Source organism: Pieris brassicae, chromosome 4, assembly GCF_905147105.1.
Source record: "Pieris brassicae chromosome 4, ilPieBrab1.1, whole genome shotgun sequence".
In the NCBI taxonomy this organism is placed as follows: domain Eukaryota; kingdom Metazoa; phylum Arthropoda; class Insecta; order Lepidoptera; family Pieridae; genus Pieris; species Pieris brassicae.
Window position 1 is genome coordinate 2,150,370 of NC_059668.1, and position 23,962 is coordinate 2,174,331.

Sequence of the window (23,962 nt, forward strand, 5' to 3'; positions counted from 1 at the left end):
TGTATAAGAGATGTATCTGGCTCGTTTCCTAAATTAAAGAATATTTAATTTAATTGAGTTTATTATACCAAAGGCCCAGTCACTTTATATATTAATATACAATAAAAAGAAATTTAGGGACTGAAAAGTATAACTAGAGACGGATGGGAATGCCAACTGTAAGGAAACAATAATACGCATAAAGTTTATTATTTATACAAAACAGGTATACTTTTCATGGTCTGTAAGTTAAGCAGGTACAACGCCAAATAAACGGAATAAACAATAATGATTGTATTAGTCGTACAAATATTTATTAGATAATTCATTAAGTATCGTTTTTTGTTAATTTATATTATTTACGTGTAATTCATTTTATTGGCCTGCTGTGTTTCAGCTGAGAATGTCGTCTTTATAAAACTCCTGAATTTTTATAAGTATTTGTTGAAAGTATAAGTATAAACATTATATATACAATCATCTTCAAAATCACTGCGTCGTCCTTGTTATTTTTGTGTTATGAAGTTGATATCAAGTCGTCACAGTTTATATTTGTCAGTAGTCAGTCCCAGCCAGTAATTTTTTATACTTCGGTTTCTATACTTAATATTTTTGGAATAAGTGCCTACCTACCTTTTATGTTTTTTTTTTAAATCAGAAATATTTCCTGTTGGGCGTTAAGTTGCTATAACAACTCGATTTGTGTCTATGTATTTGTAGAACGCGTGCGAAGAAACGAAGGCTTCTTTCGGCTTTCTTGGCTTCTATTCCACTCTTGCAAATTACGGAGTTAAATGTAGTTGTTTATAGGTTCTGGAGGCTTATTTTCTCATAGAAGGCTATTATACTATTTCGTCATAACATGAGATTGATCATGCCCGTGTTTTATTACTTATTGCCTTAGACAGAAGAGTACATTCTTTACTTTTTTAAATCTTTCTTTGCTCTCTTGGAGTCATATCTTTAATACGTTTACACTGTCCATTTTCTTTCTTTTTCAGATAGTTCTGTGTTTCTTTCTCCTTGAATTGACCTGATAGAACCACATTTAATCTTAAAAAACCGAGTCTTTGCAGACACTGAAAGCTATTTCTTCTTTAGACAACAAAATCTTCCCTTTAAACTCCGGAACGTCTAAAAAAAACAAAATCAATAATTAATTATATAACACATTTCTGTAAGTTAAACTGCTATTGACGTGTTTTTTGTATAATTAAAATTATATTATTATAATTTACCCAGGGGTTCGTAACAGTAACTGGAGACACACGTTCACTCACTAGACAGGAGGCATATACAATAGTAATGTCCGGCATTAGTTTTAAAGAAAAACTTGTCATTCAACATATGGGTAACTCATTTAGTGCGAAATTATCCAAATCAATTTACTAAAAATTATAAAAAAAACTTTGATAACAGATAAATAATCTAGTCTTATTTCGTAATTGTTTTTGTGTTTTAAATCATCAAATACTAAAAGATGCGCGCATGGAGCCGACAAGACTACAGACTGTCTTTTGAACATATCATACAAGGTCTACATAAAAATAGCTTTCAATTTCTATATAATTAATACATAATGATTTAATTATCTTATTTAAGAATCAGAACTGAGTCCCGTATTTCAAATCCAATACATTTATAACGTACGTAAGACTCCTAGTATATTTGCCAACCCCAAAGTGTCACTCACATATATTAAACAAAACAACCGAGAAAAGCTGCCTGAAATTCACACCATATTTGTACCCAGACCCAGCGAATATAACAGTAAAATTGAAGCATGAAACACCGCCACCTAGTACCGTATAGATGCCATTCCCAACACAGATGTGCTGCAAACACATCGCAGTACGTCGATTTTGCGTCACGAGTACGATGGCGCTGTAACCAGTGTCTTTTATTTGTTATTTTACTGTGTTAACTAGTGGTTCTACATTATACAATATAGATATGAAGGCACTTACGATAGAAGGCTTTTCTAATGACTTTTGTCAAAAGCCATCATTTCAAAAAAGGTTTCATAACATAAGATAACATTACTAACAAATTGTTAATGATTATATAGTTTTTATAATTTTATTCTTTCACAGTCATACCTTTACCATATAATTTACACTATACTGTACTCGGCGTGTCTCAATCCGTTAATCCGTACTGAGAGTTCCAAGTCATCTAGAATGTATGTAGAACAAAAAATAACGGATTTCTTGATGTGAATGCGCTTTAGTACTAATAACTCGGCGGCATTCTCATGGAACGATACACATGTTATTTGAATATGTACTACTGTCACAATGTTAAATTTGTATCATTATATAGATGTATCAAGGTTCTTATGCTATTTTCAATACTGTGAATATCATAGAAATTTTTAAATCAAATTCCAAATTTAAAATAACACTTGTTATTGCTACGAACTTTTCTTAGTCATTACTAAAACGAAAATTTTACTAATGACCTCAAACAGTTACACAAGACATTTCTCGATTCAGTTTTAGTTCATATCCTTGCAGCATATATAGTCACCATTTAAATAATTAAACGCACCTGCAAATTAATAATATTCTTAGTTCTGGACTACCAAACAAGCCAATAGATATTTGTAAGTCATTTATAAAAGCATTAACTACCTCTATTCATGTACATAAAAGGTTTTTAAACCTCTTTAATATTATGCTAAATATACACTAACATATTTTCTTTAAACTCAATTCAATAGGAACCAACAAAAATGAACCTCAAACGGCACTTTACATTTGAATAGGCTAGGCAAAAAGTTTTGGAGTAAGATTCCAGTGAAAGAAAAGATGCCCTTAAACCCAGCGAATAAAGTAGTATTTAAAAAGGCTTAGCGTTGCCCTACCTGCACCTGCCTAGAAAGCAATCACTATTAAACAAAAAAAAATTAAATAGAAACGTATCAAAAGCCAGGATGTCTAGACATCTTTTTTTTATTCCCAGAAGTCGCAGGTAGATTTTGAGTGAAAGATATTTTACTTGAAATGGTTTAATCTTTGGCACGTTTGAATGAGTTAAAAATAATATCACATTTATTAACAAAAACATGGCAATAGCCATTATAAACATATAAATTGTTATTTTCCAAATAATTATAGTATAAAATATATGTAAAAAAATCAACAGCGGTTCTTGAAGTCACGTAATATGGGAGACAAATTTTCTGTTTTGTGGCCTACAAGACCAAACAATTGTTATTTCGCCGTGAATCAAACTCGTGACTTTCAAGTCGGTCGTAATTATATATTAAAAGAGTTAAACTGGCAAGCCCTTACATCTATCTAACGGTACATGGCACTGGAATTTTAACATATATCATCTACCAACGGAATAATCCGGAATAAATTATCCGTAACAAATTAATCAACAATAAATACGTTTTACTTGGCTATAACTTTGACTAGCTATTACATTAAACAATACTGTCTGGAAAAAATAACGATTAGTTCCTCTCATACCTATGCAATACTTGGTAAATTATTGGTGTAGACCTGTATTTTTTTCTATAAATCCCTTTTTCATGTAAATCAGTATAAGCCAATTTAAGCGTGCGATTTGCAGCATTTTTGCATATTAAAACTTCACATCTTCGTGAGAAAACTATGCCAGTAACTTACAGACAACAGACTGATCGCATGCGTATAAAAAAATATTACAATAGCGGCGTATGCGTCGTAGTTATTAATTCTCAACGCCTGCCGAATATAGTATTAATGATATACTTTATCACCTATACTGGCCACATACATCTTCACCTGAAACATGGCTGCCGACAAATCAAATTGGGTATTTAATGAGCCCTCGACCAACTGAGCTATCAAAGCACTTTAAGAACGATAAGCCAGATGGCAGAATTCTTGTAAAATAACTTAAATTTCTCGATGTTTATGATTGCATGTGAACATCTCTCTTCTCACTGAGATACATATTAGACATTTTAGGTGGGTGAGTATGCACTGGAGGTTGTCCGAGTACCCTGTCGTAAATTGTTAGTATGGATGCGGGGCAGTTCCTCGATTTCCGTGAGGAGCAGTACCACAACACTCTGGCCCTCTCCTGTTTCTTCCTACAGTTCACAAAGTACGTATTACCACCGTAGAGTAGAAGTTTTCCTCCTCGTGGAGTGAATAAGTATCGGGCCCCACCGAGTTCTATAAAAAAGTGACGGCTTGAAGATAAGGCAACTAGGAACTTTTTATGGAAAACTATTTTTTATTACTAAAGAATATAATATATAATTACAAGTAAAATGTTAAAGAAATTGCTTTTTTCAATGTAATAATTAAGCATAAATAACATTTATTGTACACTGATACAAATAGTTCAGCACTATATCTATAATTAATCTAAATCTGTGCTTCTCTTGCTAAAGTATTCACAAATTATGTAAAAGTAAAAGAATTATCACATATCACCATTCCCTTTATACCTCGTTAATTCCTCAAGTTCCTCAAACAACATTGTAATGAACCCCTAAATCCGTCAATCGTACGACCAGATATGTATCTTATTAAAAGCACTAATTATAGATGCTAATAAAAGGGGTTTTCACTGTTACCTTCAGTCGTTAACTAATCAGACATTATTTTTACAGAATCTCTTTCTTTAATTACTGTTTTATAATAGACAATTTGTTATCATTCAACTCTGATATAAATGTATTTTTTCGAATTTACTACAGAATTTAAATATTAATTATGCAAATGATATTAACTGTTCGTTTTGCCAACTTTGTTTTACGTCGACAATAATTAGATTTTAGAATTAATAGATATTAAATACGTTTTAATTAGTGTTAATACTACAATGCGGACTTTTAACTATATATAGTCCTACTGATTTACTAATATAATATTAGCAGCCAGTAAACTATTAACACGTTATAGGAACAATAGAGTAGCAGAATCTTCTCAGCATCTCAAAATAACTTATTTATATTTGCTATTTGCACTAAGTTATACATATTACATCTAATTTATTATACAAATTACATTTCGACAAAACTTTTTTAATTCTAGGTCAATCAAGTGTAAAGCGATGTGTCCACTATGTCGATTAACGCTGTGTGTTAGTGAGCAAGCAATCACATTGTGTCATCATAACGATGCCGATGCTACAGGTGGGTGAATGGACTTCTACGGCGGACCAACAACGCCACTCTATCCACCTGGACCGTAGTTGCCATTCGCACTTGTCCGCTACAATTAACATGTTTAGTTTACACCCACAACCCTCTTAATACTCAAATTATACTATGAAAATCTTATAGGTCACTAAACCATCGACAAAAAAAATGCAATAATTATACTTACGAAGACACCTAAAAATAGTTACTATTATGTAGTAAACGAATTCTTAAATCAAAATTCAATCACCTATCAAAACAACGTTATAAAAAGCCTCCGGAAATTGTATAAAAATATTTTTATGGTATCCGTTAAATGGAGAAACGGGAGGGTTTGTTATATGGGGTGGTAGGGCCGGTGGGATGCTGGTTATCGATTGGATCCCACCAGCGCGTCGCGCATGCTTGCCCGCGTGCCCGCTCTGGGCTCGTGCTCCCCACCACCCCCGGGGCCCCTACCTACGCATCTAGACAAACGCCATATGAAAGCTACATTGCAATGCGGACAAATTCATATTTTCAACTAGCTATTGGAGCATTGTAAAATATTCAAAACATTGATTCTATGATAATATAAAAATTATTTAGTTTTTAATTTGTAACTAATCTACACGTTTGACAAACATTCTGATAAACAGATATTAGATGTAAAACGCGATACGAAATTCACAAAGTAAGGAAACTTAGTCATAATACTTTTGTTGCCGCTGACAACCCTAAGTAATAAGTAATTATATAAGCAATACTGAGAATCCTCAAACTTTGATCGATCAATGGTTGAGATAATATAATTGAAAATGTTAAGAAATACAACTTTGATTCTATATTTAACAAGACATTGAGTATACTTGTAATTTAGTCTTAGCTAATGTACTAGACAAACGATAGGCTGTACCATGAGTGGCAGTAAGACCTTAAAAACCGGAAATTATTAACCATAAAGGTTAACACATAGAACGCAAAACTCAAGTCGTAATATTTACATGAACAATTCGACCCACATCCTATTCAGAGCAGTTTATTACGTTACTAATGTTTGTACCCCGGAGGTTGCGTGTAAAGGAACGTTTTCCTCATGGCCTACGCACACAGCCGCATCTTAAGAAAGGGACGTAAGTCAAAATTAGGGCATACAGGGCGTAACTAGGCTGTAGCGGGAGACTACGCCCTTGCGATCCCCATGCCCTACCGAACTTTCTTCTTTCATAACTTTGTAGCTCGTATTGATCCATCAACTGCGCAATTCATATCCCCCGTACAGATATTGCAACGGTATCGAAACTACTTCAATTTTAACGGGCTCAAAGAATAAAAACAGATGTTTTATATAATATTACATTTATTTATCTCGTACGACGGCGTTGTTTTGGACCTTTGCTCGGCATTAAATGTCAACTAATGAAGGCGATAATCGGCCTTTTAATTTATGCAAGTTTAAAGAAAAGATAAATTATATTTCAAATAATATAATTGACATGACAACTTATAAGTTTTTCTAACAATTTGAAGTTGTTTTCACAACTTGTTTATTTGAAACACGTTAATAGGCACTTTTTTTAGTCTCTGTAAAAATAATATTCTCATTTATAGTTTGCAAAATAAGCGAAGTAATTTTGTAAGTTATAAATTAAATAAATAAAAATAAAGTAGTAAAAAAACACGAAAAATAAAAAAAAAGATTTTACATAATAAAAAAATACTATTATCTAAAAAAATAAAACAAAAAAAAAATCACAGAAAACCAGAAAAAATTAAAAATCTACCTATACCTATGATAAATGTCCTTACGCCTAACATACTTGCCATCGGGTGTAAAATAGTAATTTGGCGGCCTATGAATATGTCTTCCACGGACCAAAAACAGTATATCACCATCTCCCGTCTTCGAGGGAGCTGTGATGACATCAGCGCGGCAACCAGCCATGTCCCTCGACGAGCAATACCACTGCTTGCGACCAAAAGACTGCAGGTTCTTCAAGTAGAAGGTGTACCCTTCATGAAGCAGTAAGGCTTTGCCGGTTCTCGAAGGCACGTACACCGCCGGTGGATCCTCTAAACCCAACAACATCACATGCAGAATTTATTAGCACTAGTTTATACACCTGCAATCTTACCACGTAACTTTAAGTGTTAAGTAGCAGGCTATGTGGATACCCACCAAAAGACTAAAAACATTAAAACGCAAAATTACATCTTGGTACAAGTTTTACTGTATATAATGTACACAACTGTAAAAAAAACTTATATATCAACTGTAACATTTTAGAAAGTTTATATATGTATCTAGCAAAAAACATTGATATATAATCAAATACAAGAGATATTTAAAAATAATTTCTACAACAGTACATAATTCAAAGTATTTTTTAAATAAAAACATGTTTTAAAATTTGTATAACATTCATTACACTCGCAAAATTCTTACTCCAAAAACATTCTCTAGACTCAACCTGCTTTGTCCCGTCAGAGGAATGGCCAAGTCAATTTAGCTGTATATCATTAGATTTATACGGATTCCTATGTTCCTATACAATGATTATGGTCTCCACGAACCTCAATTAGCTGTTTGAACAAAGTTTTAATAGTGGCTGTACACTGAAACTTATAACGACCAGAGCAATACCACAACACTTTTGGGTGATTACGATAGGCATTGTGAGGACGGTACATATAACCTCTCCACTCTATCTTTGGATAACCATTTTTACCAATAATCATATTCACTGGAACAAAAATTTGCTTTAATTAAAATAAAAATAGCTCAAATCATTTGATAAAACAAAATAAATACCTTGAACACAGCGTCAATGTTGTAAATAAAAAACTAATTTGGTATATAGTTGTCTTTAATATTATCTTTTTCTTAACTAAAACATTTGATATTAAATACAACTTCATCGCTTCCATTTGGAAATTATTTCCCACATAACGTATGAGGAACAATCCATTGTTATTTTGGTCGTAATATTACGCATTCACAACAAATATGGAAAAAAATTGCAAAAGTTTATAATATACAACACAATACAGCCCAAGTGATTTTAGCATTTTAAAAAACAAAAGATTTGAATTAAAATTAAAACTATATGGCAGTAATAATAAGCTTAATGTCTAACCTAAATTGTTTATATTAAAATTGTTGTATTGATTTATTTCACAGAATATAATCAATGTAACCTTAAATCGCCGAAAAACTTAAGTTAATTTACGAATCTCGATTTAAATTTAAAAGAAGTAAATTTTTCATTAAAAAGGAATAGATTAATAAGTTTCGAAAGTGTAAGGTGCGTAAGCGAGGCGCTTGTATAATAAATCCAATACAACCTTCTTTTTGAAGTCGGATCCTTTACGTGAAAGCCCAATCGCCGCCAAACAACTAAATACTATTACGATTATTATGGCATCGGTGTCGAAGCTCCGAAAACACAATTTTCTTCCCCATAGTATGTAATCTCGCCTTACAGCCGCGTGCGCATATCCATCTCCTCTTATTCCTATAGCAGTCATCCAATTTGTACCAATAACCTCCAATTTTCAACAAAGAATTTCTTTCTTGTAGTGATGAGCTCGAAAATAAAACTATAATTTTTGATAAGGATAAGACGTATAAAATCAATATTAATTTAAATTTATTAATTAATTATTATGTACGAGGGCATGAAATAAAAGAAATACAATGAATATGACTTCCTTTATGAACAAAATAGGATTCAATATACATATATAATGTTATAAATAAATAAAATACTACAATATGTAGTTTAACTAAATACAACAAAATAGTTTTAAATACAAGTTAGGAAACAATACATGTCTCTAAGTAGTCGATTTTCAGTAACGTTGTTACTCTAGTAGTAATATCTACACGATTATAAATATATGTTTTAGCGTATAAGACTCTAATATAAAAACTATCGCTCATATATTTTTCATAAGCTGGTATACATTACATCTACAAAGTATTAAGGATTCCGAAGACACGCTGCTTTCTACAAAGTACATTAATTATACCACCAAACGGATATTAAATGGGAGATCAATAGCAAAACAACATGTAGGCGGAACCCTTTATCTACCGCTAAATACAGATAATAAATAATGGAGTATTTTATAACATTGTCAGTCGTGCCGCATATACACCGCGGCTAATAAATAGAATTTTATAAAAAAGCTTCAACAAGACGGCTACACTAACATTAAAGCTATACACTTTGTATACATATCTAAAAGTTTTGGTAAGAGAATATTGCCAACGTACCTACCATATAAATTACATCCTTTATAGTTTAAACAATCTAAGCCCTAAGGCATTACAAGGCGATTATGGGGTATTATTAATACCATTTCTTAAAGCTTAATAGTATATGATTAAAGGAAATGATCCGCAAAGATAGTGGGAGACTGTTACGATAGGAGGAACACTTCTAAGTCCAGGGTGCCTCAGTCGAAGGCTTACGGCGACGCTTCTAGTTCAGGATCAATGTCTACCATCGAGGAGACCGCGAACTAGAAGGTCGCGCCAGGCCTATAGGAAGAGAGCCGCCTGAGGTGCGCTAGGAATCGCTACGGGCGGCGTCCCAACCATAGTTCTGGGCGCACAACTCTCAACAATTTTGTACTTGCCCATAGGATCCACTTCGAACCTCCTGGACTCGTGCTTCAAGGGGTTATAGGTAGCGGGGTGGTTGTGGGAACCTCGAAAATACACCAGCCTGCCATCCCTCAAACACAGTGCCACCTGACATCTCTCAGCCTTTTGATAGGATCGCGCACATCGCCAGGTTACGCGTCGGGGGTGAGAGCCACCATCTTCGTAGAATATATGACCATCAGCTACCAAATGCAGCCCTCCACGAGCCGAGCGTATATAAAACCATCCTAGAACAAACACATCATGACTGTTTGTAGGTTATCTCATATTAAATTGTATAATTAACATCAGGTTACCTTACTTAAATAGAGCAGCTAATTAGACGTATAAAGCTAGGTACTACTTCAAATTGAAAATCTAGAGGGTCGCTTCTTAGATTACGTCTCATATTCTAGATGGCCAAGAATTCTAGCTGGTTAAGAAGAAACAAAAATTAAATTTAGAATATTCAAATAGTATCAAATATAATAAAAACGAAAACAATCATTACTCTACAACACGTTTACTGCGGCCAGTAAAATCATAATTCTTCATCTGGTGCGGCGGCAGGCCTAAATGCGCCCCCAATGATATTACCGCGAGTGCGTGGCAGGTCTTTCGAGACTTTGTGGAAACATAATGCATACATTTCTTTTTTATATTGTTGTAATGACCTTGAAGCCAACATCCTTAGGTTTGATTCGCCCCGGGATCTGCCAAACAGGAAATGAGAAATAAAGCAGGAAAAGCGGCAGGCCGATATCGACCTGAACCGCACTAGAAAGTATTTTTAGTAGTGATGGGATAGAGAAAAATAAGGGGATATCGAAAATAAAACAGAATTATCGTAAAAGAACTTAAAAAATGTTTTTATTTACTTATGCCTGTCTTGGAAACATGTTACGCAAAGGTTTTGGTTGCATTTCCTGCAATATTTTTTTATTTTCTTAACTTTTTTTTTCGCTTGGATACTATTAAAGGTTTTCCGCAGTATGTTGTAGCACCCTGCACAATTTCTTCGTTTAGCGCTCATCTCTAGGACATGGTCATTGTCCTTAGGTATAACTTGATTTTCTGAAACGACATTTTTTTTCTTAATTGAGTTTTACCACAGAACTCGCGAAACTGAACAACTTTCCCCAGAGAACATAAGTTAAAATACGAAAAAAAAATTGGCCTTCCCTTACAAAACCACCAATGATGATTTATTTACTATTAATATGGGAGGTCCAGCAGTTTTTTATATCACGTCAAAAATTATATTGCAAAAACTATTTACTGCAGAAGGCTAGTTTTGAAGAATAATCATTTTCATAAAGTATTACATAAAATTATTATTACATAAAAAATTCCCACGTCATTATGAGTCTAAGGCTGATATGTTGATAGTAAACAAAACTTACCGTTTGTGCTTCGTTTTCCGTTCACATTTGTTTACAAATTCTTTTTATTTTTCTTAGTGGAAAATATTTCTTCACTGCTGTCACTATCACTGTCAATAACTGCAGGGCGAGTTACTCTATTTTCCAAATTCAGCGGATGCACAGAAGCTTCAGTGAGTGGTAGCTCGATAAAAGCCTGCCGTTATGTTTTGATGGAGAACACCTACAATTTTGACCGCAAGCTGAAATATATATTTGTCTGTCGAATTGTTACAAACACCACGAGAGGGACATATTTTTCTTTGTCCGCACCAGCTGAAGTACCGCGGCAGGCCGATATCGGCCTGTTACGCAGTGAGCGTGTTAATATGACTAACTTAACTAACAAATTAAAAAGATACATTAACTACAGGTTATTTTAAGAAAAGTCTTATTACATCAGCACGATATAATCATTTCTTTGTACCTATACAGTGAATTATTCACTAACATACTACGTAGCGTATACATTCTCCTTCGGCGACAGTCGCCACTACCATATCCATTATCATTTACATTCCAACTTAATATAAAATATCTTATCACAATATATAAAATAATACTTCAAATAATACTTTACAGTTTTCTCGTATACATTCGTTATTGGTATTTAAATGGTAAACACATAAAGGTAAACAATTATATATCTTTGTGTAAGTACAGCCGTAATAGACCCATAAGTACTGTAAAAACTATAACTTGTAAATTATAAAGTAAAAATATAAAAAAAAACTCTCACTACAACAAAAAACTTAGACCTAAAACGTATACATTGAGTATTATTATTAATTAAATAGGTAAATGCAATCTACAATAACAAATTGTTCCATTATTCCTAACATCGTATACATGACATGACTTGATCCGTAATTTTTGCTGCGCGAGCAAAATCGAATTTGGGGTAAGGGAAAAGCCGTAACGACTAGTAAATATTATAAATTCATATACAAGTTTATTGCGGGCTTCGTATAAAGAGGGAGAGATTCACAGAACTTTGAGGCTCACAATTGAAAAATCTTGTAAATTGTTAGCCTCTTAATTATCTATATTATATTACTTTAGAATTAAGATACTACAATATCTCAAATTAAATGGTTTAAATGCAAATGAATTTCGTTATTGCACTTTAGTACAATAACATTCAATAAAGTAGCATTTCCCTTACCCATTATACCTAACCCAATCCTTCCAACATGTTCTTAATTATTTAACCGAAACCAACCAACTGGAGTAGAAACCTCAAATACAACAATCCATTTTGTATATACTATGTACACATTGCGAAAAATTGTAAAAATATTTGTAAAAGTAATGTATAAAAATACTTAGAATATCATAAGAAACTATCACTTTGTACAACGCACTAAAACTAGGACCGCTGCGTGGAAGATCGTAACTGAATGAGGCAAGTGGTTTCAGCTGCTTGAAAAATATACTATTTGCTTTGAAAATATCATCTGTGTATAAATTGTAAAATGACTCTTAAAATTTCTACAAAAATACTCAGCTTGGAGAAGACAGTCCAGTCATTACTTAACTTTGCGGGGAGATCGACGCATGAATGCATCTAGATCTTGCCTGAGATCAGGTCATGAGCAGACGGCCTCGCTATAAACTAATAAGATTCGTATACTTTTAGAACATAAAGCTACTTATTTTATATCATCGATCTCTTTGGAGAATATAGATTACAACATTTAAACAGAATTATTTGAAAAATACGTCCTAAAGATTAATACCAACCGCCGGCAAAAAGGCACAAAAGCAAAATAACATTCCTAAAACTTAATTTCGACTCACAAAGTTACAAGCTTAATAGCTGCCTTCAATTATAAACTCCATACCAAGATCTAGACTAAGATTTTTGAGATCACAATATGTGCCAACATCAATGTATTACCGGCGGTCGAAGGAAATTGACTTGATAGAATTTTATAGAGAGCGTTTTGATTTAAAACATAGGTCTAAGTGGAGTGGCGCGTACTCCGCAAGTATGCGCACTGTTCATCTGCACAACCCTCAAACCAAACGTATGTACCGCAGCCCGACATCGGGGGTTTCTAGAGCAACGCCACCACACCTTGCCACTCGCCGCACGGCCATTAAAACAGAATCTATGCGCCCCAACTTCTATGGCAGGCTTTCCTCGTTTACTGAGACAATATCGAAACTGCCCCGGAAAGCAAGGAAATGGAAACGGAAGGCCTAATGTTGGAGTTGGCTCAGCTGGCGTCGAGTTACCTGTAACTAATATATTATACGATTACAAACAGCCGAGTTTAAAACACAAATGCATATTTACACTGTATGGAATATAATAACACCTACAGGAACATTAACAAAATAATAGACTGGGATTGTACTGATAACTTTATTCTTCAAGAAAATTCTTTACACTTATATTTTATTCGAGAAGAGACAAAACTATCCTTAAATATAACGAGGTTCAAAGATTTTAATTGTTTCACAGTCCAAAAACAAAATCACAATTGATATTTTTATTCCTCCAATTTTTACTAACAAATCGTTTGACTCGCGGCGTTTGCTTTCGCCTGTATCTATATATTTTGATATTATGATACTGATGGGAGTGTCGAACGGCAAGAACGTGATTATATTCAGTCGTGATATTTGCTTTGCACCCCTTGTCAGATTTGATGCACAACCAGTTGCATCGTCCATTGACGACCGGACCACGACGCCGAAACCTCTCACCATTGAACACAAGCAATGGATTGCCCAGCCTCGACTTTGCCCAATAAACTGAAAATATATTGATACTATCCTTATCCACATTACTTGTTACCTTCTAAATATATAGATTTATCCGCAAGAAAAGAATTAGATACACAATAAGTTACAAAAAAGGAAACATAATCAAAACGGGCGCTCTTGTCTGTACCTTCTTCCAAGTCGAATTGGTGAGTGACATTGGGGTAATTATTTTTATGAATATTGATTATCATATAATATTTTAGAGAAAATAGTTGAGTAAATCACATGGCTAACTGTTCCTAAAAACTATTTCTTAATAATCAAAAAATAATAGTATTAAAAATATTTATTTTAGATTCCAATTTAAACTTAAACCTAGTGGATTCCACATAAAATATACAACTAAAAAGTGAACTCCATATACTTATATTATTTTAACACAAAAAATTACGCACTTGTTTAAGAAATATCAATTCAATTAATTCGTTCGATTTCAGAATGGTCTTATGATTAATAGGAATGCTTCTTTTGGATTTCTTCTATTTCATTTCTCATTCACAGCCTTGCAAGCCACTGGAGTCTAAACTTAGTGAAAATGGTTTACCCTCTAGCTGATTCCAATGTTGATCAAATTTAAAATAAAAAAAAAACTTTAACACACAATAACACAAGAATTCATGATACAAAATTATTACTGGACCTCAGACTTTACACCATTTTGCACGCGTTGGAAATATTTTTCCGCTGACGACGGGCCGTCGAAGTTATACGGTGTGAAGTTAGGTTCGTGATTGTGACCACCTTTAATGCGAATAAACCTTCCGTATAATGTTGTTTGCACTCTGCAGAGACAGCCTTTGGCATCCTTATCACGGCATGCCCAATTCAACTTATCACGGTACTGATTATTCACCCAGAACTTATTATTTTGAAATATCAATACCGACTTGCCGGCTCTAGACGGCAAGAAGAAGGCTTCTGAAAAGAAAACACCACGTTACAACGGCATTGCTTAGGTCACATTAGTGTCTGGTAAGGTTATCGACTCCCATGTTAGCTATGTAAATAAAATTATAAGCTTCGACCGAATTTATCTATATATCTTACAATTTAGTTTTATTTTTGATTATTGTTTCAGTTTTTTTCAGGATATTATTTCATTTGAACTAATGATAAATAACGAACAGCTTTGTACCTCATATGATAGGTTTTGTATATTAAATCTCTTAAGAGTAGTTATCATGTAATAGTATAAACAAAGGAGATCAGGTGGGTTATAAGCAATTTTCGGAAACTAAAAATAATAAACAATATATAGGTATAAACATTAATGTTTAATATTCCAACCTTAATACACTTATACTCTAATATAATAAAATATCAAAACTTAATTGATATGAGTAATGCTAATGCATAATGTAAAGCTGAATTTAAATTTAAGGAATGTTTCGTAAAATTACGCTAATTATAACTAATGGTCCCACAATTTATAAGGCACTTGTAGAATCGAAATTACATAAGTACTTAAAGAAATATTCTGTCGTGTTATTGCTTCACTATGATCACAATAAAGAATAATTAGTAAGAAATGGAAACGAACTTAGTCCGTACCAAAGTTTTGCTTAATTCACAAAGCACCTTTACATTTTTCCAGTCAATTACTTTAAAAGCTTCAGTTATTAATTACCTAACATTATTGTCAATTATAATACTATAAACTAAGATATACTTAAACAATGTACGTGTTAACGATAACAATGTAATACCTGTGCAATTTTCTTTTAACAGTTAAGGAGTCCGTCCTGAGCAATTTCATAACCTCATTAACAAAATTTAATATCACCAATCAAAACATACATTTGATTTATTCAAATTCGAATTTACATATATTTTTAAATTTATGGACACTATTTGCATACCATATAACTTTACTTGAGTGGTTTCGAACATATAGTATTATTTCAGAAATTAGCATTATGTAACTCGATGTAATTGACTTTGGTCTTAAAAATACGACGTTCAAATCAAATACATTTCTGGTCAAGGCCATGTCAAAAACTGGCTTATCAAGATGATGTGGCGCGTGGAGGATGGTTATGCAATCCTTTCACGGCTACCACGTTGGGTCCCAGCATGTGTATTCGAGCCTTGCAGTTCGTCTTCTTCGAGGTGCAGCGCCATATGACTTTATCCCTCAACTTCGACTCCTCACAAAAGGGAAACGTATTTACCATCATAATCATCTTGCCCCGCCGTGATTTCAAGTACTTAATTCCTGCTACATAGAAACTTTAATTAAAAACACTACTCGAAAATTTCAAATACCACCACCTTAGAAAAACGTGCATCGTTTCAAATAAAACCCGCGGTTATTTATAAGTACGATTTAATATTTCACAAAACATACCCCATACATAAACCCAAAAATCTTAATATTAAAATGGTAAATACAAAATTACACTATAAGACTCGAAGGTACAGTTATCATAAATGAGGTAGATAAAGATATTAAAACTAACAATATACTGGGCTCTAAAGTGGCTGTGGCGATAGTAATTGAAGTACCTTCCGTGAGATTCTCTAACATTACATTCAAACGGCATTACAGCTACAACATTTAACACGCAAAGAAATACGATAAATTCGTTTCATTTATTAGTTTAACCTATCTGCAAATCGGGGAATTGCACTTTAAATGACCGCTTTAATTGACAATATCTGTAAGTAAATTAGTATGATGCGCAAGTCGTAAGACTTCGTTACTACTTTCTGAATCATTCATCGCGAAAAATCTTGACACATTACTTGCTGAGAATATGAAATTGTTTTGGTCAAATACGAATTATTTCATTTTCATCGCCACGGCCTTACAAGTACATACTCGTTGTTTGGCATACATATCTAGTGCATCAGGTACAATAGGTCGTGTCAAACGGGTGTTAATATTACTATTTTAACTAAAGTATACTGTGACGTGCGCAAATTATTACTATTTATTAAATCTAAATGTTTTGGTCTCAGTCTCAATATTATTTCTCCACTTACTGAAACAAGTTCAATCTAATCAGTTTTAAATACCTTAATAATTAATAAACATAAAATATTAGTTCTCTACCATTTGACACGAACTATATAGCTTCATTAGTCTAGAAATTGCTAAAACTGTTTAAACCAAAACCGTGTATACCTAAAGTATTTAATAACAATAAAAAAATTAGTAAAAATTTGTACTTAAATCAGAGTCTTAAGATACGTATGATAATTCACATTATTGAAAAATTCGACAAGTAACAAATTATCATCCGAAAACAATTAATAAAATATATTAGACAACAGTCTCAGAACCTATCCACATTAAAGACATCAACAGCAAACATTCCAGTACAGTTAAAACTATTCAAAGAGGTAGATGAGTTACAATAATATTAAGGTAATAGCGGCAACGCCGGACCCTGCGCAGAGAACTGCCCCGACGCGCCTGATACTCTACGACTAACCTAAACTAACCTAACACCTTACTCGAGTAAAGCTTCTGAGTATTTATTCGTGTATAAAATTGTATAATTAAACTAATCTGTAAACCCGTATAAAAAGTGAAGAGGTAGATGAGTGTTCTTAAGTACTTAAATCCATTCTAAGGAGCACAACATCGGTAGGAGTTTGCGCGCTCACAACGAATGTCGCGCCTGCACACGCTCGTAGGTAGGCAATTGCATTAGTTAAAACCCAGCAAATTCTTATAGATAAAGAGGCGGACGTCTAATGTCTAAATAGCAACTTGAAATGTGTAAAGTTAAAATATCTCTCAAAATAAATAAATATTTCTAAGTACAGTCGAGGGATCCCCATTGCTAAAATCCGAACCGAGTTCGCGTATTCAGTCTCCTCCACGTTTCTGACAGTACATATACTGCCAGACAGTTCCTACGCACCCGTTTCGATCGCAAATAACTTTTGGTCCTTCTCGAGTTCTGAAACCTACCTCACGTGTTGGACCAACTTGCCTATATCGTCCTAATCCATTCTGATGATGCTGCTCAGATGGATGAGCAATATTTAAACCAAACACTAAACTGAGCCAATTTCCAGATATTAACCATCTATCTTAACATTACATTACGAAATTTATGAATGTAAATATCTAAGCTCCCACTAATTAAAACTTCAGCAAACAGCTTGTTCAGGATTCATCAGAGGTGCTTCCATTGATTATCGAATCTGTACCTTCGTGCACAAAAATGTGATTCGTATCATGACACAGAAAGCACTCCCGATTACATAGATATTTTCATTTATTTATTTTTACTCAACGCTTTCGATTCTCTATTCATTCCATAAATAACCCACACCAGCTATACGGATAACATTATCATGGACCTCGAAAAGACCGTCTAACCTAGAAAACGTTCCGAGAATTACCACACAGAGTTGTTACCGTAGTCGCAAAATCCATGAAATCACAACACCTATGCCATACATGCAAGATTTCAACACTTACGTCCACTTTACCGACTAATTTTATCCAACGAAGCCATTCTTTAAATAATCTCCATCCTTATCCCCCTTATAACCTATTCAATATTATAATTATTCTAAAATTTGATTACATATACGCTTCATGTAATTTTTAAAACGCTACTAAAATATTTTTCGATTTGATAACGTGATAAATAACCGTAAATAACGTTTCGTGATCTAGTGCTTTAGTTGCGCAATCAAAGAGAGCTCAAAGTTAACAACTAGTCGTCATTATCATTTCGAGTCATTAATTTTCCTCCTTTAGAGGAGTGTCAACAAGTAAAGGTTTAGCCGTTGGCTGATGTTGAGTGGAAGCTGTCAATGCATTTGGCGAGGCCTGTTGGCCGTTACCGCCTGTAGCCGCAGTGACAGCTGCTGTAGCGTTTGCGGATGCCGAGGCATACGCAGTTGACGCATAAAGAGCCAACGCCTGCTGCAGTTGTAAAAGTTGTGAATGAGGATCGTAGGGAGCCGGTGCACGATGGCCGCTCTGGTGTGGTGTACGTACAACGTAACGCCCGTCAGCAAATCGCCGTACATTGGGCGGAGCGTGGTTATGAGAGTACCGTGAACGCACTATGCGTTCGAAACCTTCTGGGCCTTCCGTGTTGACATCAGCTAAACATCGTGATGTGAGCCGGGATGAGCAGTACCATTGCTTCCTGCCATGTGCCAAGTTGTTTTTCAGACGAAAGGTGTAACCTTTGTGTAGCAAAAGTCGTCCTTTTCCCGCTCGAATAAAACGTGCTGAAAATTACAGTAATGTTAATACCTGCTCGGTAGATAAAGTATGATTATAAAACTGCTTTTATATTAAATATAGATATTTAAAAATAAAAAGCACTTTTATAAAATATATAATGCAAGAAATACGTGTGCATGCACATGTTAAAGACACGATAATAAAAAATAATTCGAAAGTCGGTTTTCGCAGTAGGAAAGAGAAAAACATACATTTATACGTACAACACTTTTATTATTATAATCAAAAATAAAACAAAACAACACTGTCATATTTTCTTTATTTAGCTTGTTAAATTTGTACTACTAGCCTAGTACTTATAATCTAAAAATACCATAAACTCGCGTTTTAATGAGCAAAATGTTTGGCACTACGTATAAAGGATTATTAATTTCGTTATGACTAACAATACTTTTATTAGAATAAGATTTATACACAATTAATCGGGAGAGGAAGCACGACCATTACAAACTCACCTAACGCTAAAAGATTCTACTTTTATATCAAATTAATTGCGAATTCAAGAAACACGCTAAAAAACTTATTTACAAAACTCGTAAATATACACAAAATATTAGTGCTACATTATATACTACTAAGACTAGGATTACGTAACAGAAACACAATCGTTAAAATGTAATTAAAATTGTAAATTCAATATTTTGGCACCTATTATATTTGCAGTATGAGATCAAAACATTTCTCTCAACATTCACTTATCATAATTCAACAATAGATACTAAAATAACCTGACTAATGTACACTGTAATACATAAACAGAATAAGTCAAATAACGAAAAAAGTTAAAGGAAACATAAAAACATTGCACGCCCTTTCGACTCCTTAAACCTATGACTAGGCTATAAAAATACATAATAGAAAATACAAATTTGAGAAAATATTTGATAGAGCTAAAACTACATCGACGATATGAATATTGTCGCGAGAGAATTAGATAAAATTGCTAATATGGCGTAACCCAAGCTGATGGGTCAAAGTTGTCAAAATCGAGTTGCGGCACTCGTGGCAGGGCGAATGAGTTAGAAAATCTAGAAGAATATTGCGCTGATTTATTTCCGACCGGCTTTCTTTTCCATCGATTCTCGTGATTATGTTCACCCATAAGTTTATGCAGTTTTCCCTTTTGGGTGTAGGCTTTGCAACCGCAGCCTCCCATAGTGCATCGCCAACGTACGATACCCGACCTCATCGTATGCGCAGCGTAAAAACTTTTACCTCGGACCCACAGACGAGGTCGGCCGCCGGGACCCACGCAGAGTCGTACAAAGTTCTCTGTAAACATAATATAATCTTAGACAAATACTCAAACACTAATACTCAATATCGAGACACGATCCAATAAATACTTCTATAATAATACAACAAAACATTGTTTATTAGTTATTATCATCATATTAGGTGTGCTTCTACAATATATATTTGTAAATTTTACGCATCTATAGAACACAATTATTATTAGACTACATTATGTATATAATTATTACATCTACAAGTTTATATATATTTGTTAATATAATAAAATATTAACTATATCCAGCTTCGAATGATTGATTTAAGCTTGATCTAAATCACATTAAGATTACATTCCATAGCGCAAATTGGTTACCTAATTATTGCTTATTAACTATATTACATAATTAGTAGTAAGCTTTCAAATTATAATAAAATCAACATATTGACTAGATATTGGACTAGACCACGCGATTTGTGCTTTAGGTAATTAGACCGCCAAATTTATGAGAATACTGAAAGTAATAAATACAAACAATATATTGACAATATAATGAAACGACTACCAGATCTAATAATGTTAATTCTACGCCAGAAATTGGGCAAATTATGGTCATATAAAAAAGAAAGTTAGTCATTTAGGATAGCCTTAGCCTGTGTAGCCAAGGCGGCATGCGTGAAGGAACGAGACTGGTTAGTTACAACACATTGAGGCGCCACAGTAGGAGGATCATGAGTGTGCACATTACTCAATGCAAATATACGGTCGTGCAATGTATGTGCATATGCGCGGCAAGTTCTCCGCGTACACCGCCACCGCACCTTATTCTTCTCCGGAAAAACTTTCTCCGGATAAAAAGAAAACCCATTCAGACGCATATGACGTCTCCCACGGTTCGATATCACGAATTCCACTGTAAAACACCAACCCTGTCACTTATACACGTCCCATGCACCATTTTAGTATGTTAGTAAGGCATGCAAATAGTTCAAAACACAACTTGAACTTTAATGGAATCAACGTTACAATAAAAAATAAAAATAAAAACTCAATAAAAATTCTCATTTTATAATTCTATGGATAATATCACTGCTTACTATCTACGGCAATAACCTCAATAAGACTTTCAATGCGAAAAAATTCAGCCGAGGGAAGTAACGGGTGATTGTGAACAGTGAAGCTCATCGTAAGCTGGCCGGCATTAGTGAGAGCTCGAGCATGACAGTTAAACTGTCTACGATTCCTGCATGTCCAGTATACACGTGGCCCACGACGCTTGCGAGCCACGAAGCCAAAGCCGTTGATCATGAGGCAGGGGGCCCCACGCTGCGTCACGGTGTAGCTCACGGCGCCATCTTCGCTCCCTGTCATTTCCATATCAACACGGAAAAATCAAAATAACAAAATATACCTTAATCTATTTATTTTACTACTTGATCACAATGTTTCATAATTCATAGGTATGATAACTTATCAGAATATCCTAAAGCTATGGTTTGACTACTCTTTGTTGAAATGAATTAAATCATATTATGTATATCATTGTATTTGAGTCTTTGAAAACAAGAATGTATTCTAAGTATGGTCAAGAAAGAAAAGATGATGTTAAATAATTAAAAATTATTTACATTTCTTACATCTAACATTAAATACACACTGACAAACTGTCCACACAAAGGACTATCACACAGATGGGCATGAAACAACTTCACCCAAATCATATTTACGCGCAATTTTGCGCATATGATTATCGGAATGGTTATGTACTGGATTGGTGACTTTAAGGATGTTATTCTTAGAGGTGATTCTTGCTCGGCACCGTTTTCCGTACTCCATGCATCTCCAAAACGTACGACCGCTTCGCACACTGTCAGTCACAAATATGTAAGGTTCGTATATCAGTTGCAAGTGGCCACTTTTGGTTTGTATGAAATGCAAATCACCCTTCACATTACTGTTTATGTTACCTAAAACTATTTAAAATTAGTTAGATTATAAAAAAAACTATTTTAGTCACACAATTACATTTAAGGGCTTTAAATGAAACCACTGGAATATCTAACAATCTTTATTGAGAAACATCATTAACACATATTTTTAATTTTATTAAATGAACTACTCATTACTATAATCAGTACATCCTACAGCAATATTTAATGTATCTTAAAGAAACTTTCTAATTAAGTAAATGATAAAGAGGCATCTTGATGTGTAAGCAAAAATGATTTAAATATATATGTTAAATAAATTATTTTTGTATATATTTTTTAGACATATATTAATAATTTAAGAGCTATGTATAATTTTAGCAGATTCATAAAATACTAAATAATAACAATAAGATGCAATTAAATTATAAAATTCAACAAAGGACAATACTAAGTAATTAAGTGTCAAGTTTTACATACATAATCAAACTAATTTTGATTATGTATGTCTGGATTTTCTGTAAGCAACTGGTTTTAGCATTGATACTGCTGATTTACTTCCTTTGTCTTCTTTTATATTTGTTTGTTTGTTTATATTTGTTCCTCCTGATAAGTGTTATTGTGATGTTATAATTAAAGTGTTAGTATTTTTATATAAATAATGCAAAGCAACAGGGTTTTGGTAAACTGACAAATTCCTATTTTGTCATGTTTTGATCATACTAGCTTGTGATTAGATTTGAGACTCTCAACCCTTTGTTGAGTGAGATAAATTACCTGGTTGTGAATATAATAAGACCAGCAAAAAGGGTAAGTTGAAACCAAAAGATCAATGAGCAGTGACCAGGCATAAAAGATTTATCATTTACTTGTTTACAAAGATAAATAATCAAAGAAACATATATAGAAAACCACTGAATCAAAAAATCTGAGATCTGACAGTCAACAATCTGAAAACAATGCCACATTGAACCTAACCACCTGCAATAAAAATTATTAGGTCACAAGGTTATAAGTGTGAGTGTCATACACACTATCAATATACAGTCATACTAAAACATTTTTTATCTCCAAGTGTTCACATCTACAGTAATAAAGGCATTGGAAAGGATAGTGCTAATATATCAAAATTGATAAATAATTATTGTTAAGAATAATGCTTGGGATCCCTAGAACCCTAAAATAGTTCTACACAATTATTTATATTACTTTTAACAAGTAGAATATTAGGTATGTAGGACCAGTTTCTGTACCATTTTGTAAGTAGCAGATTATTTTATTCTTTAGAAGGTAACATTATCCTATTTGCTAAATTTTAGTACAGTAACGGAAAGAGAGCAAATAAATTTTACTCACTATAACTATAATCTTTACATTAAAAAAAACTTAGCTTGAGTTTACTTTTCAAATAATTGATATCATTCAGAGCTTTACAATTGTTTGATGGTGAGCAAACAAAAGTAAAAGCAACAATTTTAGTGGCTGTTATATTATTGGGATATACTTATCTGGAGTTATTTATAAATAGTTAGTGTATTTACTCGCTAATATTCAAAATGCAAATGGCAACTGGGCGGCATTGAAACATTCAGCTTTTTATAGTTTCCCTAAAGCTTTCTATTGCGTCAAAC

The 23,962-nt window shown here is 33.5% G+C and overlaps 1 protein-coding gene across 48 annotated transcripts in view; it reads right to left on the bottom strand.

The window, feature by feature from the left end:
- The window catches only part of LOC123708877 (modifier of mdg4-like), a 303,503-nt gene that overhangs the window by 272,362 nt on the left and 7,179 nt on the right, over positions 1-23,962 (bottom strand). Inside the window, exon 5 of one of the 48 annotated variants that reach the window (XM_045659873.1) lies at positions 894-1,012. The exons of 37 other annotated variants lie outside the window; for them this stretch is intronic. In XM_045659873.1, the coding sequence (XP_045515829.1) occupies positions 909-1,012 (104 nt within the window). In that variant the 3' untranslated portion in view covers positions 894-908. Of the gene's footprint in view, positions 1-893; positions 1,013-6,849; positions 7,178-7,627; positions 7,849-9,635; positions 10,004-10,597; positions 10,830-13,112; positions 13,424-13,625; positions 13,940-14,567; positions 14,870-15,204; positions 16,170-18,641; positions 19,157-19,414; positions 20,445-23,962 lie in introns of those variants that run through there. 10 more of the 48 variants (XM_045659828.1, XM_045659856.1, XM_045659824.1 and 7 more) reach the window with 10 other exon arrangements.